This window comes from Enhydra lutris, unplaced genomic scaffold (genome assembly GCF_002288905.1).
Source record: "Enhydra lutris kenyoni isolate GAN:26980312 unplaced genomic scaffold, ASM228890v2 scaffoldscaffold7, whole genome shotgun sequence".
Lineage (NCBI taxonomy): Eukaryota > Metazoa > Chordata > Mammalia > Carnivora > Mustelidae > Enhydra > Enhydra lutris.
The window spans coordinates 4,545,626-4,572,578 of record NW_019154091.1 but is presented as its reverse complement, the minus strand read 5'-3'; the positions used below and the strand labels follow the sequence as shown (position 1 = coordinate 4,572,578).

Sequence of the window (26,953 nt, the reverse complement as noted above, 5' to 3'; positions counted from 1 at the left end):
ATTATGGAGATAGATAATGGTGATGATGTGGTGATGGCTGTACAACTCTGTGAATAAACATGCCAGTGAATGTGACACTTAAAAATAGTGAAATGCATCAAAACATTATGTTGCACACTTGAAACTAATGTGATATCAATTATACCTCATTTTTAATTTAATTCAATTAGCCAACACATAGTACACCATTAATTTCATAGGCAGAGTTCAATAATCCATCAGTTGTGTATAACACTCAGTGCTCATCACATCACATGCCCTCCTTAATGCCCATCACCTAATAACCCATCCCCCCATCCATTTCCCATCCAGCAATCCTCAGTTTGTTTCTTAGAGTTAAGTTTCTCATGGTTTGTCTCACTCTCTGATCGCTTCCCATTCGGTATTCCCTCCTTTCCCCTATGATCCCCTGCTCTATTTCTTATATACTTCTTATTCCACATGCGAGTGAAAACATGTAATTGGCTTTTCCTGACTTATTTCCCTCAGCATAATACCCTCCAGTTCCATTAACCTCAATGTAATTGGTAAATATTCATCCTTTCTGATGGCTGAGTAATATTCCACTATATATATACACCACCTCTTCTTTATCCTCTCATCTGTCGACAGACATCTCGGCTCTTTCAACCGTTTGGCTATTGTGGACACTGTTGCTATGAACATTGCCGTGCATGTGCCCCTTCGGATCACTACATTTGTATCTTTGTGGTAAATACCGAATAGTGCAATTGCTGGGACGTAGGGTAGCTCTCTTTTTAACTTCTTGAGGAACCTCTATACTGTTTTCCAGGGTGGCTATAGCAGCTTGCATTCCCACCAACAGTATTAAGAGGGTTCCCCTTTCTCCACATCCTTGCCAACATTTGTTGTTTCCTGTCTTGTTAATTTTAGCCATTCTGACTGGTGTAAGGTGGTATCTCATTGTGGTTTTGGTCTGTATTTCCCTGATGCTGAGTGATGTGGAGCATTTTTTCATGTGTCTCCTGGCCATCTGATGTCTTCTTTGGAGCAATGTCTATTTATGTCTTCTGCCCATTTCCTGACTAGATTATTTGCTCTTTGGGTGTTGAGTTAGATAAAAGTTTGTTGTGGGCACTGCTAACAAGGCCCAGTGCCTTGTTAAAATGTTTCACAATATCACTGGTCTCTACGCACTATTTGTTAGCAGCAACCCCTTCTGGCTGTGACAACCAAAACTGTTTTCAGAAATGGCCAAATAAATGTCTCCAGGGGGTAAAATCAGCCCCAGATGAAAACCACTGAGTAACATAAGAATAAATTTATATATCAGAATAAACCATGACAATTCACACATGACAACACATATCTGAAATCATTTATTTAAGAATGTTATACATTCTGTTGTTGGTCTCAAGGATTGTAATATTAGACCATGTTTTATGATAGCCTGAATAATATAAATGGGACAATATAAACTTAGCTATGAAGTTACATTCACAAAATAGCCAATACTTGAGAGTTCAATAAGACAAAAAAAAAGTATTTTAGGGTGCCTGGGTGGCTCAGTGGGTTAAGCCTCTGCCTTCAGCTCAGGTCATGATCTCAGGGTCCTGGGATAGAGTCCTGCATCAGGCTCTCTGCTCAGCAGGGGCCTGCTTCTCCCCCATATCTCTGCTTGCCTCTCTGCCTACTTGTGATCTCTCTCTATCAAATAAATAAATAACATCTTTTAAAAAAAAAAAAGAAAGAAAAGAAAAAGACAAAAGTATTTTAGTTTCTTCCACTAAGAGCATTGTGTAATAAGGAATTTGGCCTTCAAAGAGAGCTATGCCCTTTATCCCTGCTTCTGGGAGATAATTCTAAGTTCAACTGATAGTTTGTGCTTACAGTGATTAAGAGTGGGGCTGGCCAGACCTGACAGTCTTAGTAGGCTTTAGAAGGTGGGGACTTTGGGTAACCTGGTATTAATCCATGTAGAGATTGAGTTCATCTACAAGGATAACACTTAATGCATATTGTTACATATCCATGCCAGGAAGCTATCATGTCCCAAGGACAAGAAGTTTCATATTTGGAACCCTCCTAGTCAATTCAGGTTCTCTTTCTATGGCTAAATCCAATTTATATCCTTTCCCTGTAATAAATGCAATTCTTAGAATAAATGTGTTTCTTAGTATAATTTATTTCAGTGAGTTCTTTGAGTTACTCTAATTCTTAAATCCACAGGTAGTTTAGGGGAGACTCCTGAACTTGCAGTTGCTGTCAGAAGTCTTGTGAGGATTTGGCAGTCTGGAGGACTATGCTCTTAACCTCACAGTTTGGTTAATTCTGTATAACCATTTAAACAAAAATTAATAAACTGACATTTTCTATCCTGTCTAGTTTAGCTATTTCATAAAACTGGTCAAGATGAGGGGTTTTTGTTTGTTTTGTTTTTTTTTTAATTAGGCTTCACACCCAGCATGGAGCCCAAAGCAAGGTTTGAACTCATGACCCTGAGATCAAGACATGAGCTGAGATCAAACCCAGGTGCCCCTGTTCAAGATACTTTTATTAAATAAAGTGGTGACATGAGTTTGTAAGAGATGCTTGCAGAAGGTATTTATCAGAAGACCTAATTAAAACATAAGGCATACCTGATATATATTGAAATCTGCAAGTCTAACGACAACAGAGCTAGACATTAACTTAGCTTTGGACTGTTGAGATAATACTGAAGGTGTTCTGGAAGTCCCTTTCAGAGCTGAGTCTTTCTCTGTGGGAAATGAAAAAACCTTTCAATTTATTGCAAAATTATAACAGTCACTTTTTAATTATTAAAACAGCTACTAGAAATATACATGAACTCAATTTGTCAAACAATATATGTGAAAATACTTTATATATAAACTGATACAGGAATATAAGTTATCGCAATGATTCCTCTTTATTGTGTGTGATTATTCCTTAAACAATAGTCATACTTACATCACATTTAAGATATTCTTGTAAAATAACTTTTACCTGAAATTCTTGTTAAAAAAAGAGAACTATTAGCCATTTAACAGTCTCAAAGATTCCATCTGGATATTATTCTTATTGATCATATTAATTTTAAAAGTGCTTTGGTCCATAATCCTATGGTCTGAATAAGGTTCAGAACTTTTAGATATTATTAATTATTAAGTGTCAATTATTAGATATTAGTTATTAAATATTAATTTATCTACAGAAAATATCATACTATGATCACACACACACACACACACAGGCACAGACACTTAATACCAGGGGAATGCCATAATGTTGTTATAGGTAAAATACCTGTTTGTGTGTGCTGGGGAGAGGCATGTGTTGGGGATTTAGGAGGTGAACCTACATTATGATCCTTTACAGCCTGCTTAAGCATTTCAACGTTGCACTCAAATTCATGTAACAACTCGTTGGCCCATCCATTTTTTGTTTTGGTTGCATCACTAAAATACATCCAATGACTACAACTATCTCCTGTAAAATGAATGACAGGTATTTCACTAAAAAAATGCACAAAATTGATTTATTATAGCCCTGCTTCAAAGAAGATTTATTCATTTTCCAAGGGAGACTTTCTCAAGCCTTCAAGACCTTTTATAAGCCTACAAGAGCTTTTAATCTGCCTAGAACTTAGGAGCAAAACATTTAGAATACAGGAAAAGAATGTCAAAAGCAAATTGTCTAAAAGGTTTCTATCAAGACCCACCATTGGTAGAACAACATTCGAAGTTTCAGTTACAAACAGTACTGCTGGTCAACCTTCACTGAATGCTCAACTACCTGGCACATCTCCACTACAAAGAACCCCAGAAAATGCTACCACAAAAAAAAGTCCTTTCATCAAAAATTTGTTATAAAATAGTGGCTAAAACCTATCCTTAAAATGATAAAATAAAGATTACGAAAACACTAAAGACCAATTAAATATTTCAAGATAGATATCAGTCATAAAGATATAGATATATCTATACCTATACAGATTTTTTTGGAAGAAAAATAAAAGATCAGGATTATTAGGTTTCTCGGTAGCAAAAACTGAGAAAAGTAATCTGTACATAAAAGGGTTAAGAAAATAAAATCTTGATGCCTAAGAATTTTACCTCCCAAAATATGAGCTGTTTCTGTAGTAAAAAAATATTTTATGTATATGTAAGTAACTTACAAATTAGGAGAATAGAAGTACAACAAAGCCTTCCAATAAAAATCAAAACAAACATTAAAACCTTTAAATTCTATCAGGTACAGATAGAGAAATAACAAAGAATATCACTTTCATAAAGTCCTGAAAAATACATTATACTTGCTTTTTCTTATTTTTGTGAATTAAAAAAAAAAAAGCCACACATCACCAAATAGCAGATTGGTATAAGGTCAAATTACTTAATTTGGCCATAAATACATATACTTCTTGTTTTTATTATTTGGGAGAAAAGGCCTATCAATATTCAACTATTCAAAAGCATATTATGTATTACTTCTCAGGCTTTTGGCTAAAATCAAGTAAAAAAAGTCTATTAATGAAACTTAGATAATACAGAAGAGTTTAAAAATAAAAGTTCCAGAAATCTTCTTACAATGCAGCTGAAATTACTGTTATATTTTTACTATATATTCTTTCTTGATTTTTTAATATGCTAATAATATACTAATTTTTAAATTCAAAACACATCAATAACTTACTTTTGCCATAATGAAAAAAATAAAATAGCATAAACTATGTCTTCCACATTCTGATTTTAAATTTTAAATCAATTATTTAGAATACTGACAAATGCTAACAATTATACTTTCTAATAATCTACACAAAACTCTACAAAATGCACAAATATTTTCCATGGCATTTGTATCTTCTTGTAAAGATATTACTGGGGAAAAAATAACAAATGTCTTCGTTTCTTTTTTCCTTAAAAAAATGAAGTTAGAGAGAGAGGGAAGATGGCAATAGAGTAGAACTCCAGCTCAACACAACCCAAGAATACAATTAGGTTACAATCAAATCATCCTAAGTACCCCAGAAATTGATCTCAAGACTGGCAGAATGCCACACTAAAGAAGAGAAGAGGCCACACTGAAGGTAGGAAGTGTGGTGACATGGTTTGGGAGAGAAAGATCACTGTGGCTACTGTGTTGGGGAGGGAGCCAAAGCCACAAAGAAGGGTGAGAGACAAACTCACACACAGGGGAGCACATGGGGAAAATGAATCCCCATAAGCAGCTGACTTGGAAGGCAAGAGGGGTCGAATTTCATGACTTCCAGCAACCAGAAACGCTTAAAGCCTGGAGTTCTGAAGGTCAGCATGCCTGGCTGTGGAAAAGCTCAGAGGAGACTGAAGCAGCTCTTGTAAAGAAGACAGGCAAACAACCCACAAACATACAGCATGGGAACAGCAGTCTGAAGAGCACCTGAAGCATGCACTAGGGGAGTTATTCACTCACCTTGGATTGTGTCCTAGAGAGAAAGCATTCATGGAGAGACCCCTCTGGCAACAAAGGAACAGGCTAGCACCACTTAGTGTTACTAGCACCTCCCACGCCCCCCAGTAGAAGCACAGGGTAACCTTTGGGAATCAGCTTACTGTGGACATTCACTACCTAATTTGCTTACACCAAACCTTGCTCCACACACTCCAGTGAAACTGCCCCTCCTACTCACACATGCCTCAATCCCAGTGTAGCGGACCCCCTCCCCCAGAAGACCCGTCCAAATCCCTGCTCACTCTGCATCACTCTAAATGGGAGTTTTGAAGAGCCTCTGTTCCAGCAGCTGTGGCAACAGGTCTCGTTTCACAAGGAGACCAGAGAATACTTTGCTAAAATGCTCCATATTTAAGCCAGGGATAAAACACTGCCAACGAAAGGCAAAGAGAGCCTCTGCAGACAACTGGCTTGATGGATAAAGCAATAGGCAACAGCAACAGAGCATTCCCAGAAGCACAAGGACCTGGTGAACAGGGAACACCAGAAAGCAGGGCACTCTAGGACCTCTTTTTCATAAGGCCATTACCCTCAAAAGCAGAAGACACAGCTGATTTTCCTAACACAGAGAAACAGGCACAGAAACTTAGACGAAACGAGAAGAGAGAGAAATTTATCTCAAGTGAAAGAGTAGGACAAGGGCACAGCCTGAAAGCTAAGTGAAACAAATATAAGTTACATCTCTGATAGAGAATTTAAAGTCATAATTATAAGTAGATTTAAAGTAATTAAAGTTAATGATTATTCACTGGACATGAGAAGAGTGGAAGGCATGAGTAAGACCCTTAACACAGGGATAAGGAATGACATAGTAGAGATAAAAGGCTCAGTGAATGGAGAAACACACCTGGTGGAATAAGCAGCAGGACAGAAGAAGCAGAGGAACAAATTAGTGACCTAGAAGCAGATTAATGAAAAGTAATCAAGCTGAACAAAAGAGAGAAAAAAGAATTATCCAGAATGAGAACAGACTTAGGGAACTCAATGATTCCATCAAACATAATAACATCAAACATAGTTTATAGGAGTCACAGAAAAAGAAGAGAGAGAAAAGGGGCCAGAAAATTCATTTGAAGAAATAAAAGAGGCAACCCTCTTGGGTCCCCTCCCTCTTCGGGAGCTTTGTACTCTATCATATTCAATAAACATTACTATCACTCAATACACTCTGCTTTTGCTGCCCACCAAGAAAAGAAAGAAAACAAAACAAAACAAAAGAAAGGAAAAGAGAAAAGAAAAAAAGAAAAGAAATGAAAAAAGAAAAATAAAAAGACAAGGCTAAAAATTTCCCTAATGTGGCAAAGGAAACAGATATCCAGATCTGGAAGGCACTTTCCAAGTGCACATGGAATATTCTCCAAAATAAATCTCAACAAATTCAAGAATGTTGAAGTCATACCATGAACCTTTTCTGACCATAACGCTATGAAACTAGAAGTCAACTACAAGAAAAAATCCGGAAAGATCACAAATACTTAGAAGTTAAATAACATGGTACTAAACAATGAATGAGTCAACCAGAAAATAAAAGAAATAAAAAAGTAAATGGAAACAAATGAAAATGAAGATATAAGGGTCCAAAACCTTTGGGGTGCAGCTAAAGCAGTTCTAAGAGGGAAGTTTATAGCAAAATAGGTCTACCTCATGAAGCAAGAAAAATCTCAAATATACCACCTAACCATCAAAAGGATCTAGGAAAAGAAAAATGAACAAAATCCCAAACCAGTAGAAGGACATAATAAAGGTAAGAGCAGAAATAAATAATAAAGAAACTAAAAAAAAAAACAATAGAACAGATCAATGAAACCAGGAGCTATTTCTTCGAGGGGAAAAAAAAAAAATCAATAAAATTGATAAACGTCTAGCCAGTCTTAAAAAATGAAATTGGACTCAAATAAAATCACAAATTAGAGAGGAGAAATACCAACCAAGACCACAGAAATACAATTATAAGAGAATATTATGAAACACTATATGCCAACAAATTAGACAACCTAGAAGAAATGCATAAATTTCTAGAAACATATAAACTACTAAAACTGAAACAGGAAAAGAAAATTTGAACAGACTGTTAAGCAGCAAGGAAACTGCATCACTAATAAAAAAATTCCCGACAAACAAAAGCCCAGGACCAGATGGTTTCACAGGCAAATTCTACCAAACATTTAAAGAAGAGTTAATACCTATTGTTCTCCAAACTACTCCAAAAAATTAGAAAAGGGAAAAAAAAAACCTTCCAAATTCATTCTATGAGACCAGCATTACCTTGATACCAAAACCAGGTAAAGATACCACTGAGAAAGAGAACAATAAACCAATATCCCTGATGAACATAGATGCAAAAATTCTCAACAAAATATACTAGCAAACTGAATTCAACAGCACATTAGAAAAATCACTCACCATGAACAAGTGGGTATTCATTCCTGGGTTGCAACGGTGGTTCAATATTTGCAAATCAATCAATGTGATATACCACATCGAAAAGAGAAAGGATAAGAACCATACAATCATTTCAACAGGTGCAAAAAAAGCATTCGACAAAGTACAACATCCATTCATTATAAAAGCCCTCATCAAGGTAGGTTTGGAGGGAACATACCTCAACATAATAAAGGCCATGTATGAAAAACCCAGATGAACATTATCTTTAATGGGGAAAAACTGAGAGCTTTTCCCCTAAGGTCAGGAATAGAGCAAGGATGTCCACACTCACTACTTTTATTCAGCATAGTACTGCAAGTCCTAGCCACAACAATCAGACAACAAAAAGAAATAAACAGCATCCAAATCAGCAAGTAGGATGTGGAACTCTTAATATTTGCAGATGACATGATACTACATTTGGAAAACCTGAAAGACTACAGCAAAAAACTGCTACAACTGATGAACGAATTCAGTAAAGTCACAGGATAAAATATCAATGTATAGAAATCTGTTGCATTTCTATACACCAATAATGAAACAGCAGAAAGAGAAATTGAAGAATCAATCCCATTTACAATTGCCCCCAAAACCATAAGATACCTAGGAATAAACCAATCAAAGAGGCAAAGAAACTATACCCTGAAAACCATAAAATGCTGACTAAAAAAAACTGAAGAAGGGCGCCTGGGTGGCTCAGTCAGTTAAGCAGCTGCCTGTGGCTCAGGTCATGATCCCAGAGTCCTGGCATCAAGTCCCATCTTGGGATCCCTGCTCAGAAAAGAGCCTGTTTCTCCCTCTCCCTGCCGCTCTGCCTAGTTGTGCTCTCTATCTCTCTGTCAAATAAAAAAATGAAATCTTAAAAAAAAAAACAAAACTGAAAAAGACACAAAGAAATGGAAAGACATTTTTTTCCATATAGGGCCTTTGTCCTTTTATTGGTTTATTCCTAGGTATCTTATGGTTTTGGGGGCAATTGTAAATGGGATTGATTCTTTGATTTCTCTTTCTGCTGTTTCATTATTGGTGTATAGAAATGTAACAGATTTCTATACACTGATATTTTATCCTGGATTAGAAGAATATTGTTAAAATGTTATACCATCCAAAGCCTACAAGTTTAATGCAATCCCCATTAAAAACCAAAGGTATTTTTCTCAGAACTAGAACAAACAATCCTAAAATTTGTATGGAACCACAAAAGACCTCAAAGAGCCAAAGCAATCTTGAAAAAGAAAAGCAAAGCTGGAGGCATCACAACTCTGGACTTCAAGTCATATTACAAAGCTGTAATCATCAAGACAGTACGGTACTGGCACAAAAACAGATAGATAGATTAATAGAAGAAAACAGAAACCCCCAGAAATAAACCCATAGCTATATGGTCAATTAATTTTTAACATAGGAGAAATGACTACCCAATGGGAAAAGAACAGTCTCTTCAAACAAATGGTATTGAAAAAAGGACCATACAAAGGAAACAAATTGGACCACTTTCTTACACCAAACACAAAAATAACTCAAAATAGATTAAAGACCTAAATATGAGACCTGAAACCATAAAAATTCTAGAAGAGAACAGGCAGTACTCTCTTTGACATCAGCCACAGCTACTTTTTTCTACATACGTCTCAAGACACAAGGGAAACAAAGGCAAAAATAAACTACTGGGACAACATTAAAATAAAAAATTTTGCCCAGCAAAGAAAACAATCAACAAAACTAAAAGGCAATCTATGGAATGGGAGAATATATTTGCAAATGACATATCTAAATAAGTATTAGTATCCAAAATATATAAAGAACTGACATAACTCAACACCTAAAAACCAAATGATCCAATTAAAAATGGGCAGAAGACATGAGCAGACATTTTTCCAAAGAAGACACTCAAATGGCCAACAGACACATGAAAAGATGCTCAACATCATTCATCATCTGGGAACTATAGATCAAAACTATTGAGATAGCACTTTACACCTGTCAGAATAGTTAAAATCAGTAACACAAGAAACAACAGGTGTTGGCAAGGATGTGGAGAAAGGAGAATCCTTTGCACTACTGGTAGGAATGCAAATTGGTGCAGCCACTCTGGTAAACAATATGGAGGTTCCTCAAAAAGTTAAAAATAGAACTACTCTATGATCCAGCAATTGCACTACTGGGTATTTACTCAAAGAATACAAAAACACTAATTCAAAGGGATACATACACCCCTAAGTTTATTATAGCATTATTTACAATAGCCAAGGTATGGGAACAGCCCAAGTGTCCAGGACAGACGAATGGATAAAGAAGATGTGGCATATATCTAAAATGGAATATTACCAGCCGTAAAAAAGAATTAAATTTTATCATTTGCAAGGACATGGATGGAGCTAAAGAGTATAATACTAAGCAAAATAATTCATTCAGAGAAAGACAAATAGCATGATTTTACTCATGTGGTATTTAATAAACAAAACAAAGGAGCAAAGGGGAAAAAAAAGAGGAACACATTAAAAAACAGACTCTTAACTACAGAGAACAAACTGATGGGGGGCTGGATGGTGGTTGGGTAAAACAGGCGATAGGGACTGAAGACTGCAGTTGTTGTGATAAGTACTGAATAATGTATGCAACTTCTGAATCACTATACTGAACACCTGAAACTAATATAATATTGTATGTTACCTAACTGGAATTAAAAATAATAAAAAATAGGGACGCCTGGGTGGCTCAGTTGGTTAAGCAGCTGCCTTCGGCTCAGGTCATGATCCCGGCGTCCTGGGATCGAGTCCCACATCGGGCTCCTTGCTCGTCAGGGAGCCTGCTTCTCCCTCTGCCTCTGCCTGCCATTCTGTCTGCCTGTGCTCGCTCTCTCTCCCTCTCTCTCTCTGACAAATAAATAAATAAAATCTTTAAAAAAAAAAATAAAAATAATAAAAAATAAAAATAAACATACATTAAATTAAAACAAAATAAAATAAAATGAATTAAAGCAAATAATAAATATAAAAGGAAATGAGATAAACTGTCTATATAACTTTAAAGCAGCATTTACATCTGTTAAAGAAATTATTAAGCATACCTGCTTTGTGATAAGGATAATAATCTATAGTTAACTGTGTAAAAGACAGTTGCATAGCCCCTCCAGTAATACGTCTATTTGACTCTGGAAAAAGAAAAAGAATAATAGAAGTGAGAGAAAGAGAAAGAAACATTAAGCAAGTATCAGAAACACTTCATTTATCATATTTGCAATCCAAGCAGTGATTAACTGTTTATTATCACAGATAATACATTAAGGATTTCAGGAAATGCAATTCAATCTCATCAGTGTTTACTGAGCCCCTATCATTTGCAAGGTACCAGGCTAAAAGGTGAGGACACAAAAAGAACAGAACTTTTATATTCACAGCCCTAACCATATGCCAAGCACTGTTTTAAATACCTTACTTAGGTATACTTGCTCATTTGCTCTTCCTTACAACCCTGAGATAGATGATATTATTATTATCATCATCATCATCATCATCATCATCATCCCCATTTTCCAATTAAGTAAATTGAGACACAAAGAGGGGAATTAAAAAGACCAAGGTCATTTTAGCCAAGAAATATAGAGCTGGTTTTGAACCTAGGAAATATTAACCACTACACTATATAATCCTATCTCTCACTGAGGTGGAAATTAAGCCGATTGGTTAGGTAAGTTGTCCAAATTAACACAGCTATATGAAGATTAGAAAGTAGATCACAACTCAGTGTGACTCCAACATAAAAATCAAATTTTAAAACAGCATGAATAAATCAACTGGAAGTAAGGAAAATATACATTAAGATACCACTAAGTACAAATGAATATAATTCATTTCAGACCTTTCTGGATTTTAGAACAGATCTGTAAAATGAGGGAAATATTGTGGAGTTTTCCCCTTAAATAACATAATTCAACTTATTCTATGAAGAAATATAGTGATAAATATAAAAAAACTTAGAAGACTATTCTTTTGCTTATTACTTAACCTTGACCCTTCATTTTGTTATTTTGGGTTATTTTAACTTTTCCACTTTCCTTTCATCTAACTAAAGCAGAAGATGCCAACTTTAAATCAAATGACACAAAGGTAGACAAAAGAAAAGAGAACAAATCCTTCTCTAAACTCCAAACCTTTCTCACCTTCTTCCACCCTTTCAACCAGTCACTGATACCTGGCTGCCTTATCTGATGAAGGCAAGGTAACTTCTGCTAAACATCCGGGATCAGTCTCAATATTTACTCTTTCAGCTTTAAAAATACAGAGCAACAATTTTCACAGATACATGAATCAGGTCTTGAGGTAGAATGGTCAGATATTAACATCCCAGTTTTAAAGAAATCCTCAGCTTGATCCTCAAGCTCACCAAAGTTTGAGAACTACTGTCTTGGAAGGTGGCCCAATACTTACGGGCAGGAACACTCTCCAATGGAAACAATGCCTAGTACCTACATTATGGAACCACAGATTTTCAAAGCGACCAAGAACAGCTTCCCACTTACTCCACTGTAATTCTCCAAAATAAGAGAAACAAAAGATAAAAATAAAGAAAAAACACTTACTAACTAGAATTTAGCTTCCTAAGCAAATTTTGGGAGGATTACTGGTAAAGAGACACAAGAAACGGTAAACAACCACACAGCTGTGTTTACATGTACATGGGGTCAGAAAAATGCAGACAGACCACCATGGGAAAACATGTGTGCAAATAATTATGAATTGTATATGGACTCAAATTTAGTTTATAGACAATTTCAAAATTATGAAAAAGTTAATTCAAAGGCAAGTCTAATATTTCATCATCCTCCAAGGATGTCACCTATTTAGTCCTTGATTTTTTTTTAAACCTAATATTACTGGTAGTATCAGGTGAAATACTAACTAACAATTAATTGTGCTAAAATACTAAGTACTAAAGCAAAATAAAATTTCATACTGATATATATTGCTTAAAATTACAACTTTCATCTATGTATCTCACATGAATGATAAAATTATGACCAGCTATCATACCAGACATACTATATATTACATATGATAAACAATCCAGTATTGTAGGAAATCCTAGAAAAACCAAAATAGTTTGAAATAAGCAGCTTTTATTACCTTTTTCTTTAGCATGAATATCATCACATATGTGTAGATCTAGATGAGAAATTACCAAGTGATGAGAGGTTTCTTTAACATCAAAGTCATTGAATAGTTTCACAATTGCATCATTTAGATCCGGAGCATTTGAGGTCTGTGGTGTCTTCACTTGTTGGGTAGATGGGGTTACTGTAGAGCTCTAAAAGATTCAAAACTGCCTTATCACTTTAAGTTAAATATTTGAAATTCCACAAATAAGAAAAGTTAAATATCTTTAGTAATGAAATCATGAAAAATAAGCTAATATATTTTCTTTTCTATCAATAACTCAATTTCCCCCTCATAACTTTATATGAGAATAAAGTTAAATCTAAAAACTGGAGAACTACACACAATTTGAACATGAAACCAATGTATTTTAATAAATACTTGAATAGTTATATACTTTAAGTCCTTATTCTAGAAAATATTAACTATTCAAGTCAGCTTATTCAAATAGTATTAGTTCTACATATTAGAAGAGAAACAGGTGCACCTGGGTGGCTCATTTAGTGGAGGAGCTTTCCCCTTAAATAACATAATTCAGCTTATTCTACGAGGGAATACAAAGAGTGAGAAATGTAAAAAAACCTAGAAGACACTTTTCTCTATTCTTTTGCTTATTACTTAACCTGGACCCATCATTTTGTTATTTTGGTTTAAAATTTCCATTTCTTGGTTTCAGCTCAGGTCATGATCTCACCTGTTGTGAGATGGAGCCCCATGGTAGGCAAGGACTTAGCAGGCAGTCTGCTTGACGATTCTCTCCCTCTACCCCTCCCCCACCCCACAGTCTCCCCAATCCCCCACTCTCAAATAAATAAATAAATCTTTTTTAAAAAAATAAAACAGAAACAAATGTGAGCCCTGTATATTATATCGGCTGTATATACTATTATATATCCTGTAAAAATAAATCACTTCTTTGCAAAGTGCTTGTGATATGGTACAGAGTACTCTTAAGTGCTCTGGTGCCTCTCATAAGAGATGCAGCACATCCTTTGAACGTGGATATCTGAAGAAGCCAGAAAGCAGAAGAGATTTATAATAGACTCTGAACTGAAATTCTTCTTTTTTTTTTAAGATTTTATTTATTTTACAGAGAGAGAGAGAGAGAGAGAGAGAGAGAGGAGGAGGAAGCAGACTCCCCACCAAGTAGAAAGGCCGATGGGGGGGGTCGATCCCAGGATACCGGGATCATGACCCGAGCCAAAGGCAGAGGCTTAACCCACTGAGCCACCCAGGCGCCCCTCAAATTCTTTTCTCCCCAAAGTGAAGAAACATAGAATACTACTGAAATATAAAGACTGATGTGAACCTAAAAGCCTAAAATGATTCTACATATGTAAGCATACTGTAAGATCATCTGCTATATAAGCTATAGAATTATACTTTGAATGTATAATTCTATATAATGAAACTTTGGTAATAACAAAATGAAGACCAAATTTTTCATCAAAAAATATTAACAAGTTTCTAATTAAGAACAATTCATTAATAAAAGTATAGTCAGTGATGTATGGAAAATTAAAGTATAAATATTTTGCATTATACATATTTACACATTACCTATTAAGAACTATCTGTAAACAAATTTCTAAGTATACTCAGTAAATGAGAATTTCTCATAGAAAATGATCAAGACCCACAGTGATTAAAGAAAAGGAAAGATGAAATATAATTGTGAAGCCTTAAATTCCAGGGGCTCCAGGAAAATTTTCTTACTAATTGTCAAAGTAATTTCCATAAGACAAATCACTTATTTTTATTTTTACTTTTTTTTTCAGTTGGCTCCAGGCCCCACATGGAGCCCAACACAGTGCTTGAACTCAGGACCCTGAAATCAAGACCTGAGCTGAGAACAAGAGTCAGATACTTAACCAACTGACCTACCCAAGTGCTCCAAGACACATCACTTTAATGTTCTACTTTCAAAGCTTTAATAGACTACTCTTTATGACTGTGCAATTTTGAAGGAAAAAATTCTCATGTATTTCTTTTTTTTTTAAGATTTTATTTACTTATTTGTCAGAGAGAAAGCATAAGCAGGGGGAGCAGCAGGTAGGAGGAGAAGCAGGCTCCCTGCTGAGCAAGGAGCCTGATGTGGGACTCAATCCCAGGACTCTGGGATCATGACCTGAGCTGAAGGCAGTCACTTAACAGACTGAGCCACTCAGGCCTCCTCTCCTGTATTTCTTTGACAATGTTTTCTATCCTCTTTGTCAAAAACAAAAAACAAAAAACAAAAAACAAAAAACAACTGATATAAACAAAAACATAAACATTAATCTTTCTACAAAGCCTTTTCTTAATGTTGTGGTAGATTCAGTTTTTATATGCTGTTTGCAGGGAAGAGGGGGTAGTGGGCCATTATGACCTCTTTCGCCTTCTGAATTATCTTAACATTTCTTGGTTTTCAATGTAGTCTTCTCTTTTAGAGAAGGAAAGGATGAAGCTAATCAAATATTTATGACAGAAGATATCTCTCAATTTGTACAGCTGAGCAAAGGAACACTGTCAACTACTTCACTCTCTCATCCACTCTCTTGGTCTTCAAATCACGACTCTGTGGAAATGTGGTTAAGTAAATCTACTAAGAAATATTAGGGAACAAGAAAAAATAGTAGTTATAAAGACTAACAACATGAAGAAAATTGTATACATCCATTTACTACATACTAAAACTAGGAAAACTGCAGGTGCCTAGGCAAAAAACCCTGTATGGAACTCAAAATGCTAACACTGGTTTTATTATTGTGATAGGATTATAGAACTTCATCCTTTTTTCTAGTTTTCTAATCTGTATCTTTATCTGGTTTCCTAATCTACATTCTATCTAAATATATCCACATCTTATATAAATAAGACCTACATTAACACCAACACTCTGTCTACTAGCCTTTATTTTCAATTACCATGTCTGTTACTGACATCCTAAATTATTCTGTGTTACAGTTTAGTGTTCTGTTCATCAAGCTTATAAAATTAGACTCCCCCAGAGAATTATAAAGATATCTCACTAGCTATATAAATAGTATTTATTGGTAGAACGATACAAGGTTCACCGTCAATTCTTCATTTCTTTTTATGGCTAAAAGTTCTAGAAAACTATTCAAATAAATAGGTAAATTAGAATGAAAACAACTTTATTTTAGCAATATGACATGATTCTTTGAATTCCTTCAAGTTATATGCCAGGATTCATGAAATGACTTTAAAAAAAATTTTAAATAATCTAATAGCAGATATGTATAGATCCTCCTTCAAAAGTGTTGAAAGCAGAGGCGCCTGGGTGACTCAGTTAAGCGGCTGCCTCTGGTTCAGGTCATGACTCTGGAGTTCCAGGATCAAACCCTGCACCGAGCTCCCCACTTGGCGGGGAGTCTGCTTCTCCCTCTGACCTTCCCCCACTCATGCTCTCTCTTACTCAATCTCTTTCAAATAAATAAATAAAATCTTTAAAAAAAATTTTTTAAATGTGTTGAAAGCAAAGAAGTGGAAGTAGAAATCACCTGACTTGCTACTTTGTCATTAGTCATTGACTTCCAATATGAGTAACAGTATTTCAAATTACCTCTGTCTTGTCATGAGTAACAGTATTTCAAATTAACTCCTCTTGTTACCCCAAGCTTTTTAAAATTTTTTTCCCCTCTTCTTGGACAAATCCATCATAGTAAGAATGAGTAAGAAGTTAGAAGGTCTTTCATTTGTCAAGTAGGATAAGAGCAGTTTGGGAAAGGGAGAATGAATCTGACATTTTACCATAAGCACATTCTCTAACAGACCAAGTTTAAGAAAGAACACATCAAAATGGAGTATGTGTAACCCAGTTTCCTTAAAACCTGGAAAGGTGTATATCTTGAGAGGCATGTGTATGTAACTCTCAAAGACTTCTCTAGTAATGCCAAACTCATTTTTATCAGAAAATACCATGCTCTTTAACAATATATTTTGCAGATTCCATTCCCTCATCTGACACACCCTTTCCCTCACCTATGAACTATTTATTTTTTTTAAAAGCCTCTGAAATCATAATTTAAACTGGAGAAGATTTTTTAATTTTATTTATTTATTTGACAGAGAGAGAGATCACCAGTAGGCAGAGAGGCAGGCAGAGAGAGAGGGGAAAGCAGGTTCCCTGCCGAGCAGAGCCCGATTTGGGGCTTAATCCCAGGACCCTGAGATCATGACCTGAGCCGAAGGCAGAGGCTTAACCCACTGAGCCACCCAGGTGCCCCAAACTTCTTATTTTTAAGACTTATTTTTATTATCCTCTCTTTGTGAAACCTTTCCAAACTATGCAGTTGATTATAACTTCTCTACGCTTCTATGGTTCCTTCACTCCCCTTTTTATTTGCACTCTAGTGGGGACGCGTGGGTGGCTCAGCCAAGCTGCTGCCTCCGACTCAGGTCATGATCCCAGGGTCCTGGGATCAAGTCCCACATGAGGCTCCTTGCTCAGTGGGGAGCCTGCTTCCCTCTTTGCCTCTGCCTGCTTCTCTGCCTGCTTGTGCTCTTGCGCTCTCTCTCTCCCTCTCTCTGACAAATAAAGAAAGTCTTTAATTAAAAAAAAAAAAAAAAAAGAATTCTGTGTAGAAAAAACTTCACAGAAAATAAAAAAAAAAGATGAACTACAATGATTTGTTTTATATCTGTCTTCCCATTATACTGAGATCCTTGAGGACAGGATCTGATAATATTCACTTTTACATCTACAGTGTCTAGCCCTGTTCCTTATCACATAGCAGCTAGACAGTAACTAAGGCCAATTCAATAGCCATAGGAAAGCCTAAAATATATGCTACTTCCATGTATCAAGCCAGATCACCAACAAGCCATATGTCTGAGATATATTACTCTGTTTCCAAAGAAATAGCTTCACAGAAATAGGATTTCACAATATCCCTTATTTTTATTAAGAACAGATACAATGCTAACAGTTTTCTGTTGAACTTCAGCAACTCCCAGGGTTTTTTTTTGGTTTTTTTTTTTTTACATTTTCTGCAATATTAATTCTAACATTGACTATTGACTATTCTCCTTGACTATACCCAAGTTTTTTCCTTTTGCCCTTACTTTAGTAAGTTTAAGTTGTATTTTACTTCCTGAAAAGAAGTATTTATAACACCAAACTTTTACATCATCATTAACTTTTATGCCTAGTACAAAACTCCGAACAAAATAAGCATTATATAGACAGAAACACACTTAATATATGTTTTCACATAGATTCCATGTGTAGAAAATTATGCAGTAACGTATCTAGATAAAAGATTCTTGGACTCAAAGTCTCACAATCTATTTCACATAAAGAAAACAACTAACCATTCTGATTTTTAAACCATTTACAGATTTACAGATTTAAAAGCATACCTGTGTAGGTTCAGGAGCCATGCTCTTCCTTTGTTCTGTTGATTTTTCTATGGCTTCACTGAGAGATTTTGCATATTGTACCATAGCCTTCAACTGGGAATCCGTTAAAACCCATAATAAGTCATCCAATATTAAAACTAACTTTGTTGCAATAACATTGCAGTCCTTTAACTGTCAAAAAAAATCATTCATAAAATTAAGCCAAGACATAAAACTCACAATGCACTAATGTTTTAAAAATATTTAAAATGTTTGAATGAAATATGAATCCTTCCTTCATTCACCAAATATTTATTGTACTCCTATACTATAGAAGGAATATCTCCTTGTACTGGAGAAACGGTGGTTAAAAAAAGACTCACAAATTCCCGTACCTTAACAGATGCAGGTGCACATTATACAGGTACAGTGCTTATATAATTTAAATTTGCATTTATAGCTAACAAATCATAAAATTACCTATATTAATTGTGCTAATTCTAGTATAGAGAGAAACATTAAAATTAAAAACTGAAATGCTATTTTAACCACATTTCACAATATTGCATTAAGTATTATACTCTGAAAAAATTTTTTCAATTTAATTTGGAATATTTATTTGGGTCTAGTGATATAAAAACCTATTGTTGAGAATTTAATTGAGCCACGTTTTAAAAAGTCATTACTCCTTCATTAAATTTCATTACAATCTATGGTGAACTCTCACATTCTGATGTCTTTAAGTAACTATCTTCCCTATTTATTTAAATTACCATTCATATCTTAATAACCTTCTAAAAGCTAGTAGTTTTGGCTTCTGATAATGGAGTTTTTGCTGTCTACATACTCCTAAGTAAGACTCAAAAGAAGAATGAAATTATAAGACAGATAATGTTCAGAAATATTTGGCAATGGAGAATCTATTAAATTTATCAAAAGTAAAAATCTAAATATTAAATCTAGAAAACTGAAAAATGTTATCATTATACTAGGTTTCTTCAAATACTGCTGGAGGAACTATATTTCCTTATTTTGCTTTGTTTTAATATTCCAATGTTTCAACTGAAAATTATTTAAAATTTCCTCTCAATTCCACTAGTTACCACATGAACTGAAAAGATAACCCTGATGACTTACTCTTCTTTTAAGTGTGACTCTGATTTTTGACTGGTTGGTTATTAATCGAACGGGAGCACACATAATTTCAAGATGTGAACTTTGAGTAGCATCTGCCTCTATTCGAATCATCTGCCAATTTATTTCTTTAAATGTCAAAACCTAAGGAGAACAAAGAGATTAGCTTCAGTTACTCAGGCAAAACAGAATGAGAGACATGTAGATTTATAAAAACAACAAAAAGGCTAAACAAATAAGATAAATAAAATTTTATGTCTTTACCAATTTTATGACACTCTTGCTATATTCACTATGCTTTTATTTTAAATCATATAGTTAAAACAAACTGTATAGTTCAATCTTCAATTATATTCATTATTCATAAAGCTGTTAGTACTTTTTAAATTTTGATATAAAGTACAAAAAGCATTTGAATCTTGTGAACAAGAAAAATGTAAGTAACATTTTAGTTTTGTATATTTAAAATTCAATTCTGAGTAGCTGAGAAGTTAAAATGGGGTTCATTAAAAAATGGGGTTCATTAACTATAAATGGAAAGATTATAGAAAAAACACTAAAATATGCACATTTTTAATTAAATAACTAAGAGAAAGGAATAGTTAAAAGGTCAGAGTAAATGAAGTATGTGAATCTAGGTAACTATATGTATGAAGTAATTATTTTTAAATGTCCTTTTATTTATCAGTGACTAAAACATTTTTTAAACAAAGAATGAAAAAAAATGTTTACCTCTCCTCTCTGTGGATCTTGAATACGAGTAAATCTTAAATCTCCATGTTCCCAGTTTGCATTTACACTATAGATCCTTAGCTGGGAAAGTTCAAAGGATGCATTAAAAGCTTTTGCCCCAATGCGGATAACAATGGAATTTACAGAAACAGTAATTCCCTCAACTACTTTTTCAGCAAAGCCATATTCACTGGAAAAACAAAGCAAAACAAAATATAATGCACTAAAGCCAAAATAAATCATTAAAAAGTTATCTGTCAATATTCACACACAAGTGCACAAACTGACCATTATATTATTCATTTTTATGTAAAAATTTTTTGGTTAAAACAATAATCTAGGCTGATTAGATATAAATTATAAAAATGTTCTTCTCAAAATGATAAAAGATTTTTTTTTAAGATTTTATTTATTTATTTGACAGACAGAGATCACAAGTAGGCAGAGAGGCAGGCAGAGACAGAGGGGGAAGAAGGCTCCCTGCTGAGCAGAGAGCCTGATGCTGGGCTCGATCCCAAGACCCTGAGACCATGACCTGAGCAGAAGGCAGAGGCTTTAACCCACTGAGCCACCCAGGTGCCCGATAAAAGATTTTTAAAATTTAAGGTTTCTCTCTTTTTGGTAAGTTTTAATTTTATCTCCAGTATAGTTAATATGCAGTAATATATTACTTTCAGGTGTGCAACAGTGCTCTAACAATTCTACACACTGTTCAGTGGTCATCTTAAGTGTACTCTTTAATCTCCATCATCTATTTTACTCACCTCTCTCCTCTGGTACCCATTAGTTTGTTCTCTATACTTAAGAGTTTGTTTCTTGGTTTGTTTCTTTTTTTTCCCCTTTGCTCATTTGTTTTGTTTATTAAATTCCAAAATCATATGGTACTTGTCTTTCTCTGATTGACTTATCTTGCTAAGCAGTATAAGCTCTAGATCCATCCATGCTGTTCCAAATGGCAAGATTTCATTATTTTTTTATGGCTGAATAATATTGCATTGTAGCTATAAAGCACTTTTTCTTTATGCATTCATCAATCGATGGATACTTGGGCTGCTCCCATATCTTGGCTATTATAAATAATGCCACAATAAGCATAGGGGTGCGTGTATCTTTTCTAATTAGTGCTGTTGCATTCTTTGATGCAATTCAGTAGTATCCAATGTTGTTGTATTCAGTAGTGAAATTACTGGATCGTAGGGGTAGTTTTATTTCTAATCTGTTGAGGAACCTCCATACTGTGTTCCACAGTGGCTGCACCAGTTTGCATTCCCACCAACAGTGCATGTTTCCCCCCAAATCCTTGTTAACATTTGTTCCTTGTGGTTTTGATTGTGGCCATTTTGATAGGTGAGTGAAGATTACTCTTTATTTTATTATTATTTTTCTTTTCAGAGAGAGAGAGGGCACGTGTGCATGAGCAGAGGAAGGGCAGAGGGAGAGAGAATCTTAAGCAGGTGCCATGCCCAGCAAGGAGACCGATGCAGGGCTCCAGCTTATGACCCTGAGATCATGACCCAAGCGGAAATCAACAGTTGGACACTTAACCAACTGAGTGACCCAGGCCCCCCGAAAGGTTCCTCTTCAAATTAGGTTATTGTAATCACTATCCAAAACTGCCTACTCTCAAGTTGCCAGAAGTTCAAACAACTGGAATCTATAAAGTAAGTAAGAGAGCTAAGTCCCTGACACAAAGAAGGTTACAGACTATAACTACAATATAATCTCAAATTCAGAAATAAAGTCTGAAAAAGTTTACATTTTCTAATCCAATTCAGCAAATATTTACTGAGCATCTTTCATGTCCACAATGCTGGGACATAAAGAAAACCAAAATAGTGTGGTACTCCAGGGCTTGCAAGTTACTTGGGGAAGAAAAACACATATACCCTAGGAACTGAAACATTAGGCAATCTGTAATTAAGTGCTTTAAAAAAGGAATCATCACTACATTTGGTAGAGGAAGAAACTGTTCATAACTAGGGAAATCTATCCAGGAAAGAAAACTACATTTCTTACAGGGAGTGATGGTAAGAAGGGAAATCTTCTACTAGGGAAAAGTACAAGCAAAGGCACAGTGAAGTGGGAAAGTAGAGGCAACATTTTGAGAATAATTAGTACAGTATGATTGGAATATAGACTATCAATACATTTTGGCAGGAAGGGTAGTGAAAGTTTGTCCAACTGACACATTACTTCAATTATTATCACTACGATTATTATTCCTAAATCTATCTCTATCCAGATCTCTCCCTAGAACTTCTAAGTGTTAAAATTCAAATGTCTACCAGAATTTACACCGGGTTGCCTCCCATACATTTCAAAGCCAACATGTATAAAAGTGAACCCATCATTTTTATTGATCATGTACATCCCTCTCCTAGACCGATGCTAAGCTTCTTGATTTACTATCTTACTGAATAAATTACCTAAACTACCTATCCTCAGATGAGCTTTTAAATCAGGTACTACTTTGCATATTACATTGGGTTGCATGAAATAATGCATATGAACCAAAAAGCCCATCTCTTCACTCATGATACTTTACGAAATGTAACTATTATTCACAGTATTATTGAGACCTAAAGAGGAGGAACTCATTAGCATCCTAGGGAGAACCTCCTTTAGCCCCAAGGACAAATACTTGGTCACTTGGCTAGAAATATTCTTGGAGTTGGAAAGAATATATTATTCTATAATAATTATCTGGCAATGCCTCTTGGAATATCCAACCCCATCTGTTCTAACTTGTGCATTAAAAAGTGTTACAGTTGTATTGGAGGATTTACCGCCAGAGGGGTGAAGCCTGAAGCAAGGACTAAAGTCTACAAGTTTCCAGCTATGTCATTCATTATAAATTAAAAAAGTGAAATTCCAGTTTTCAAACAAGTCTCTTCTAAGTTTGATTTATCGTCACATGGGTGTAGATCTCTATATGAAGTGATAAAATCAAATTTCTATACTTACAAATTTACTAGATCATTAATCTATGGGAACATAATCAACTGATAGGTCTTGCACTGAAGAAGGTAAGGCCAGCTTGTTAAGTATTAATTTCCCTGTATTTTAATCTTGTAGAGACAAAATAAAATAGATCAGTGTTTCTCCAAGTTGTATAAGTATAATGAATTTTTTAAAATACATAATTACATTCTTGGTAACTATTCTAGATTTCAAGAATCATAATTTCAAAAAAAGGAACCAGAAGAATATAGTTTAATAAGCACCCTAAGTGATTGCTATAATCAGACAAGTCTGGAAACTGTGGAAACAGATTAACCATACGGCCATACATAAAAACATAAGGATTATCATCATATGATTACAAAGACAAAATTATAAAACTTATTGATACTATAAAAACGTGAGTTAGGAAGAACTTTACCAACAATAATACCAATTTTCCTAATCTTTTCTATTTTCAATAATCTTATAAACACCTACACTTTTTCTACTTTTTTGACTCTACCCAACTTGACCAATTGCCTCAATCTACTCTTATCACACATAAAATTATAATTTAAACTTTAAAATCTCAAATTGCTGGCTGATGGATAAACTGCAAAGAAGTCAATGTTCCCCAGTCACTCTCACCTGTAGGCCAAATATAAACTATACAGCTGATAAATCTGGCCTTCAGTCAACTCCTAGCAGTGGTTTGATGGATCATCATCAGATTCCTATGTGGGGCACTAATTATCAGACTGTAGGTATTCTCACAGAAAGCACTAATGTAAAGGTAGTTCAACCTTGGTGAAAGAGTAAAGTAAAAGTGTGCGAGTGCCTGTGTGTCTGTGTATCCAACGTGTACATTCATTCTCTTTTTTATTGTTTTAAAGATCTTATTTTTAAGTAATCTCTACACCCAACATGGGGTCCTAACTTACAACCCTAAGATCAACAGTCACATGCTCTATCAACTGAGCCAGCCAGGAACCCTGTGTACATTCACTCCAAAGAAGAGTTTTATCATTGGTTTGACACAGCACCCAGAATACTATAAAATGTTCAGGGCTGCCATGTTCTACAACTTGAGAAGGCACTGATCACATTAAATCTATATGAACATTTTACATGAATAGGTACACAGACAAAAATCAGTACAGAAATCCTGCCTTAAGGAAATGATATGAGACCCAAATTGATGATATGAAACCCAGTAATAAACAGGTAATTTTCTAAAGATCTATTTTTTTAAGGGGCACCTGGTTGGCTCAGTTGGTTAAGCGTCTGACTTCACCTCAGGTCATGATCTTGGAGTCCTGGGATCCAGCGTTGCATCAGGCTTCCTACTTAGCAGGGAGGCTGCTTGCTCCTCTGCTCCTCCCCCTGCTTGTGCCCTCACGTTCGCTCCCTCAAATAAATAAATAAAATCTTCAAAAAAAAGGATCAATTTTTTTAAGATCTAACTTCTCAAGAAAATTTTGCAAAATGGCTCCCATGCTTCTACTTTATTAGCATTTGATTTTTATCTATCAAAATCCAATGTGTATGAAGTGTGAACATTCTATATTTAATGAATTTTAGGATAACCCAAAAGGCCTATAATTTTTTAAGGCATCAACTTAATCCTTAAGAGTCTTTCCACTGATGCATAGAATAAATGATAGACAAAGAAACTATTCAGAAATTAAGAGACTATGTGATTTATAAAATGCTTTTGGTTCATCATTACTATTTAATATCAAGGAAAGCAAGATGAATAAAAGAGGCTAAAAATCAATTCTACTACTCTGGCAACAAAATACCAAAACTGCAAAATGTCTGATGGGAACAGAGGACTGAAATAGAAACTGTCTGAGGTTAGGAAATTTTATTTTATGTTCTATTACTACAGATCACAGAGCTGACTACAGAAAAGAACTCCCTTTGCAAGTCATGCAGATTAATGGAAATAGCTTACCTTTGTCCTGAAGCAGTTGCAATTGGTGATGGGCCATTAGGATTTCGTGGTTCTTCACATGTACTCATTTCCATTATTACTTTATCCAGGGACTAATAAAAATAGATTAAAAATGTAAAAAATTAGGTATTTTATGAAAATATCATGTAACACTACTTTCTCTTTCATTTCTTTAGGAACAACATAAATAGTTAAGTAAGCAGAATCATTTTAAATCTCTCTAAAAGTCTAAAAAAACAAATACCAAAACAGAAACTGTGCTCAGTCCTTTCTCAAGGCACTTACTATCTGATGAAAAAGCTGTGCATATATAAGAATATGAAACAAAAAAAATTACAAGTAGCCTTATGCTGCTGAAATCAGATTTTACAGAAACTCAATCTCTAGTCCCAAAATGTATGATATTATTAATTGCTAAATGAGATTATATATTAATGAATGGAATTTAAGCAGGTGTAAAAGCTTATCCCAATCTAAGACTTGAGATTTAAGACAAACAACAATGAAAAACATTAAATATGCAAGAAATGTGAAAAAATAAGCACTGACATAATGAAAAAAATTTCTTTCAAGGTAACAGTTTTGAAGATCAAATGTCCTTAGTAGTCATCACTAACACTAATGTTCTTTATTCTCTATTTTAAAAAAGCATTTATTATCTGAAATTGTCATTTACTTGTTACTGGTCTCTTCTATAAAAATATCAAGTTCCCTCAGAGCACAGGGAAGGTGCTCAATAAATATCTGTGGAATGAATGAATCAATAAAATGACCAAATGACCGATCTTTCTTCAATTTTCCTTAAAAAAGGAAATACTGGGGTGCTTAGGTGGCTCAGTCAGTTAAGCATCTGCCTTTGCCTCAGGTCACGATCCCAGGGTCCTGTGATCAGTCGCCTGGGCTCCCTGCTCAGTGGGGAGTCTGCTTATCCCCCTCATTCTGCCCCTCCCCACTGCACTCCTCTGTGTGTGTGTGTGTGTGTGTGTGTGTGTGTGTGTGTGTGTGTGTGTATGCGTGTGTGCGCGCGAACTCAGTCTCAAATAAATAAATAATAAACTCTTAAAGAAAGGAAAGTATATTCAGGTCCATATTATTTAATTTAGTAGATCAATAAAATCAGAAACACAGAAAGTTTGAATTAAATGTTACTAAAACTGTCATAATATGTCAATAAACAGCTAAGTGACACAATAAAAATATACCAACTTAGAACATTATACAAGACCCTCCCATTTTAAAGTTCAAACTTCTCATTTAAGAGCTGGAAAAACTAAGTACCATCCAAATAAAATGAAAGCCAATTTGTAGAAAAGCCAGAATATTGTGTTTCTATGAAACAAAAGATTAATACTAGCAGAGCAGTTAGATCATATCCATATATAAATGTTTATTTGAGGCGAGTCAGAACTCACCAAACAGATGGGATGTGTTTTCAATTTTGTCCATGGAATCTACCAAAAAAAAAAAAAAAATATATATATTTTTCTTTAAAATCAATCATTAAAAGATAATTTAAAATAGCAGTTAACACAGATGCTCTCTAAATATAGTGACAGACATACCAAATTTTATCAGCTGACTTTTTCTCAAATTGCTAAGTAATTGAGCAACTCATTTAGACTCTTAAAATCAGATGTACCTATTTTGTATAAGAAAAGATTACTAATCATATTTTCTTAGTCATCTTTTAAAATAAGAGTTTTAGGCCCTCATAAGTTTCTTTTTCCCCAGACCTTAAAACACATTTTAACTTCATGGTTGATTGATTTAATTTTAGTAGGCTCCATGCCTGACCTGTGGCTTGAAGTCACAA

General features: G+C 34.7%; 1 protein-coding gene across 3 annotated transcripts in view; it reads right to left on the bottom strand.

Moving 5' to 3' along the window:
• The window catches only part of LOC111142175 (UHRF1 binding protein 1 like), a 105,983-nt gene that overhangs the window by 42,583 nt on the left and 36,447 nt on the right, over nucleotides 1-26,953 (bottom strand). For all 3 annotated transcript variants that reach the window (XM_022495181.1, XM_022495182.1, XM_022495183.1), the window contains exons 3-11: nucleotides 26,553-26,591; nucleotides 25,141-25,232; nucleotides 20,241-20,430; nucleotides 19,512-19,652; nucleotides 18,396-18,566; nucleotides 13,002-13,182; nucleotides 10,946-11,029; nucleotides 3,268-3,450; nucleotides 2,601-2,719 (exon numbers count right to left, since the gene is read on the bottom strand). In XM_022495181.1, the coding sequence (XP_022350889.1) occupies nucleotides 2,601-2,719; nucleotides 3,268-3,450; nucleotides 10,946-11,029; nucleotides 13,002-13,182; nucleotides 18,396-18,566; nucleotides 19,512-19,652; nucleotides 20,241-20,430; nucleotides 25,141-25,232; nucleotides 26,553-26,591 (1,200 nt within the window). The remainder of the gene's footprint in view (nucleotides 1-2,600; nucleotides 2,720-3,267; nucleotides 3,451-10,945; nucleotides 11,030-13,001; nucleotides 13,183-18,395; nucleotides 18,567-19,511; nucleotides 19,653-20,240; nucleotides 20,431-25,140; nucleotides 25,233-26,552; nucleotides 26,592-26,953) is intronic.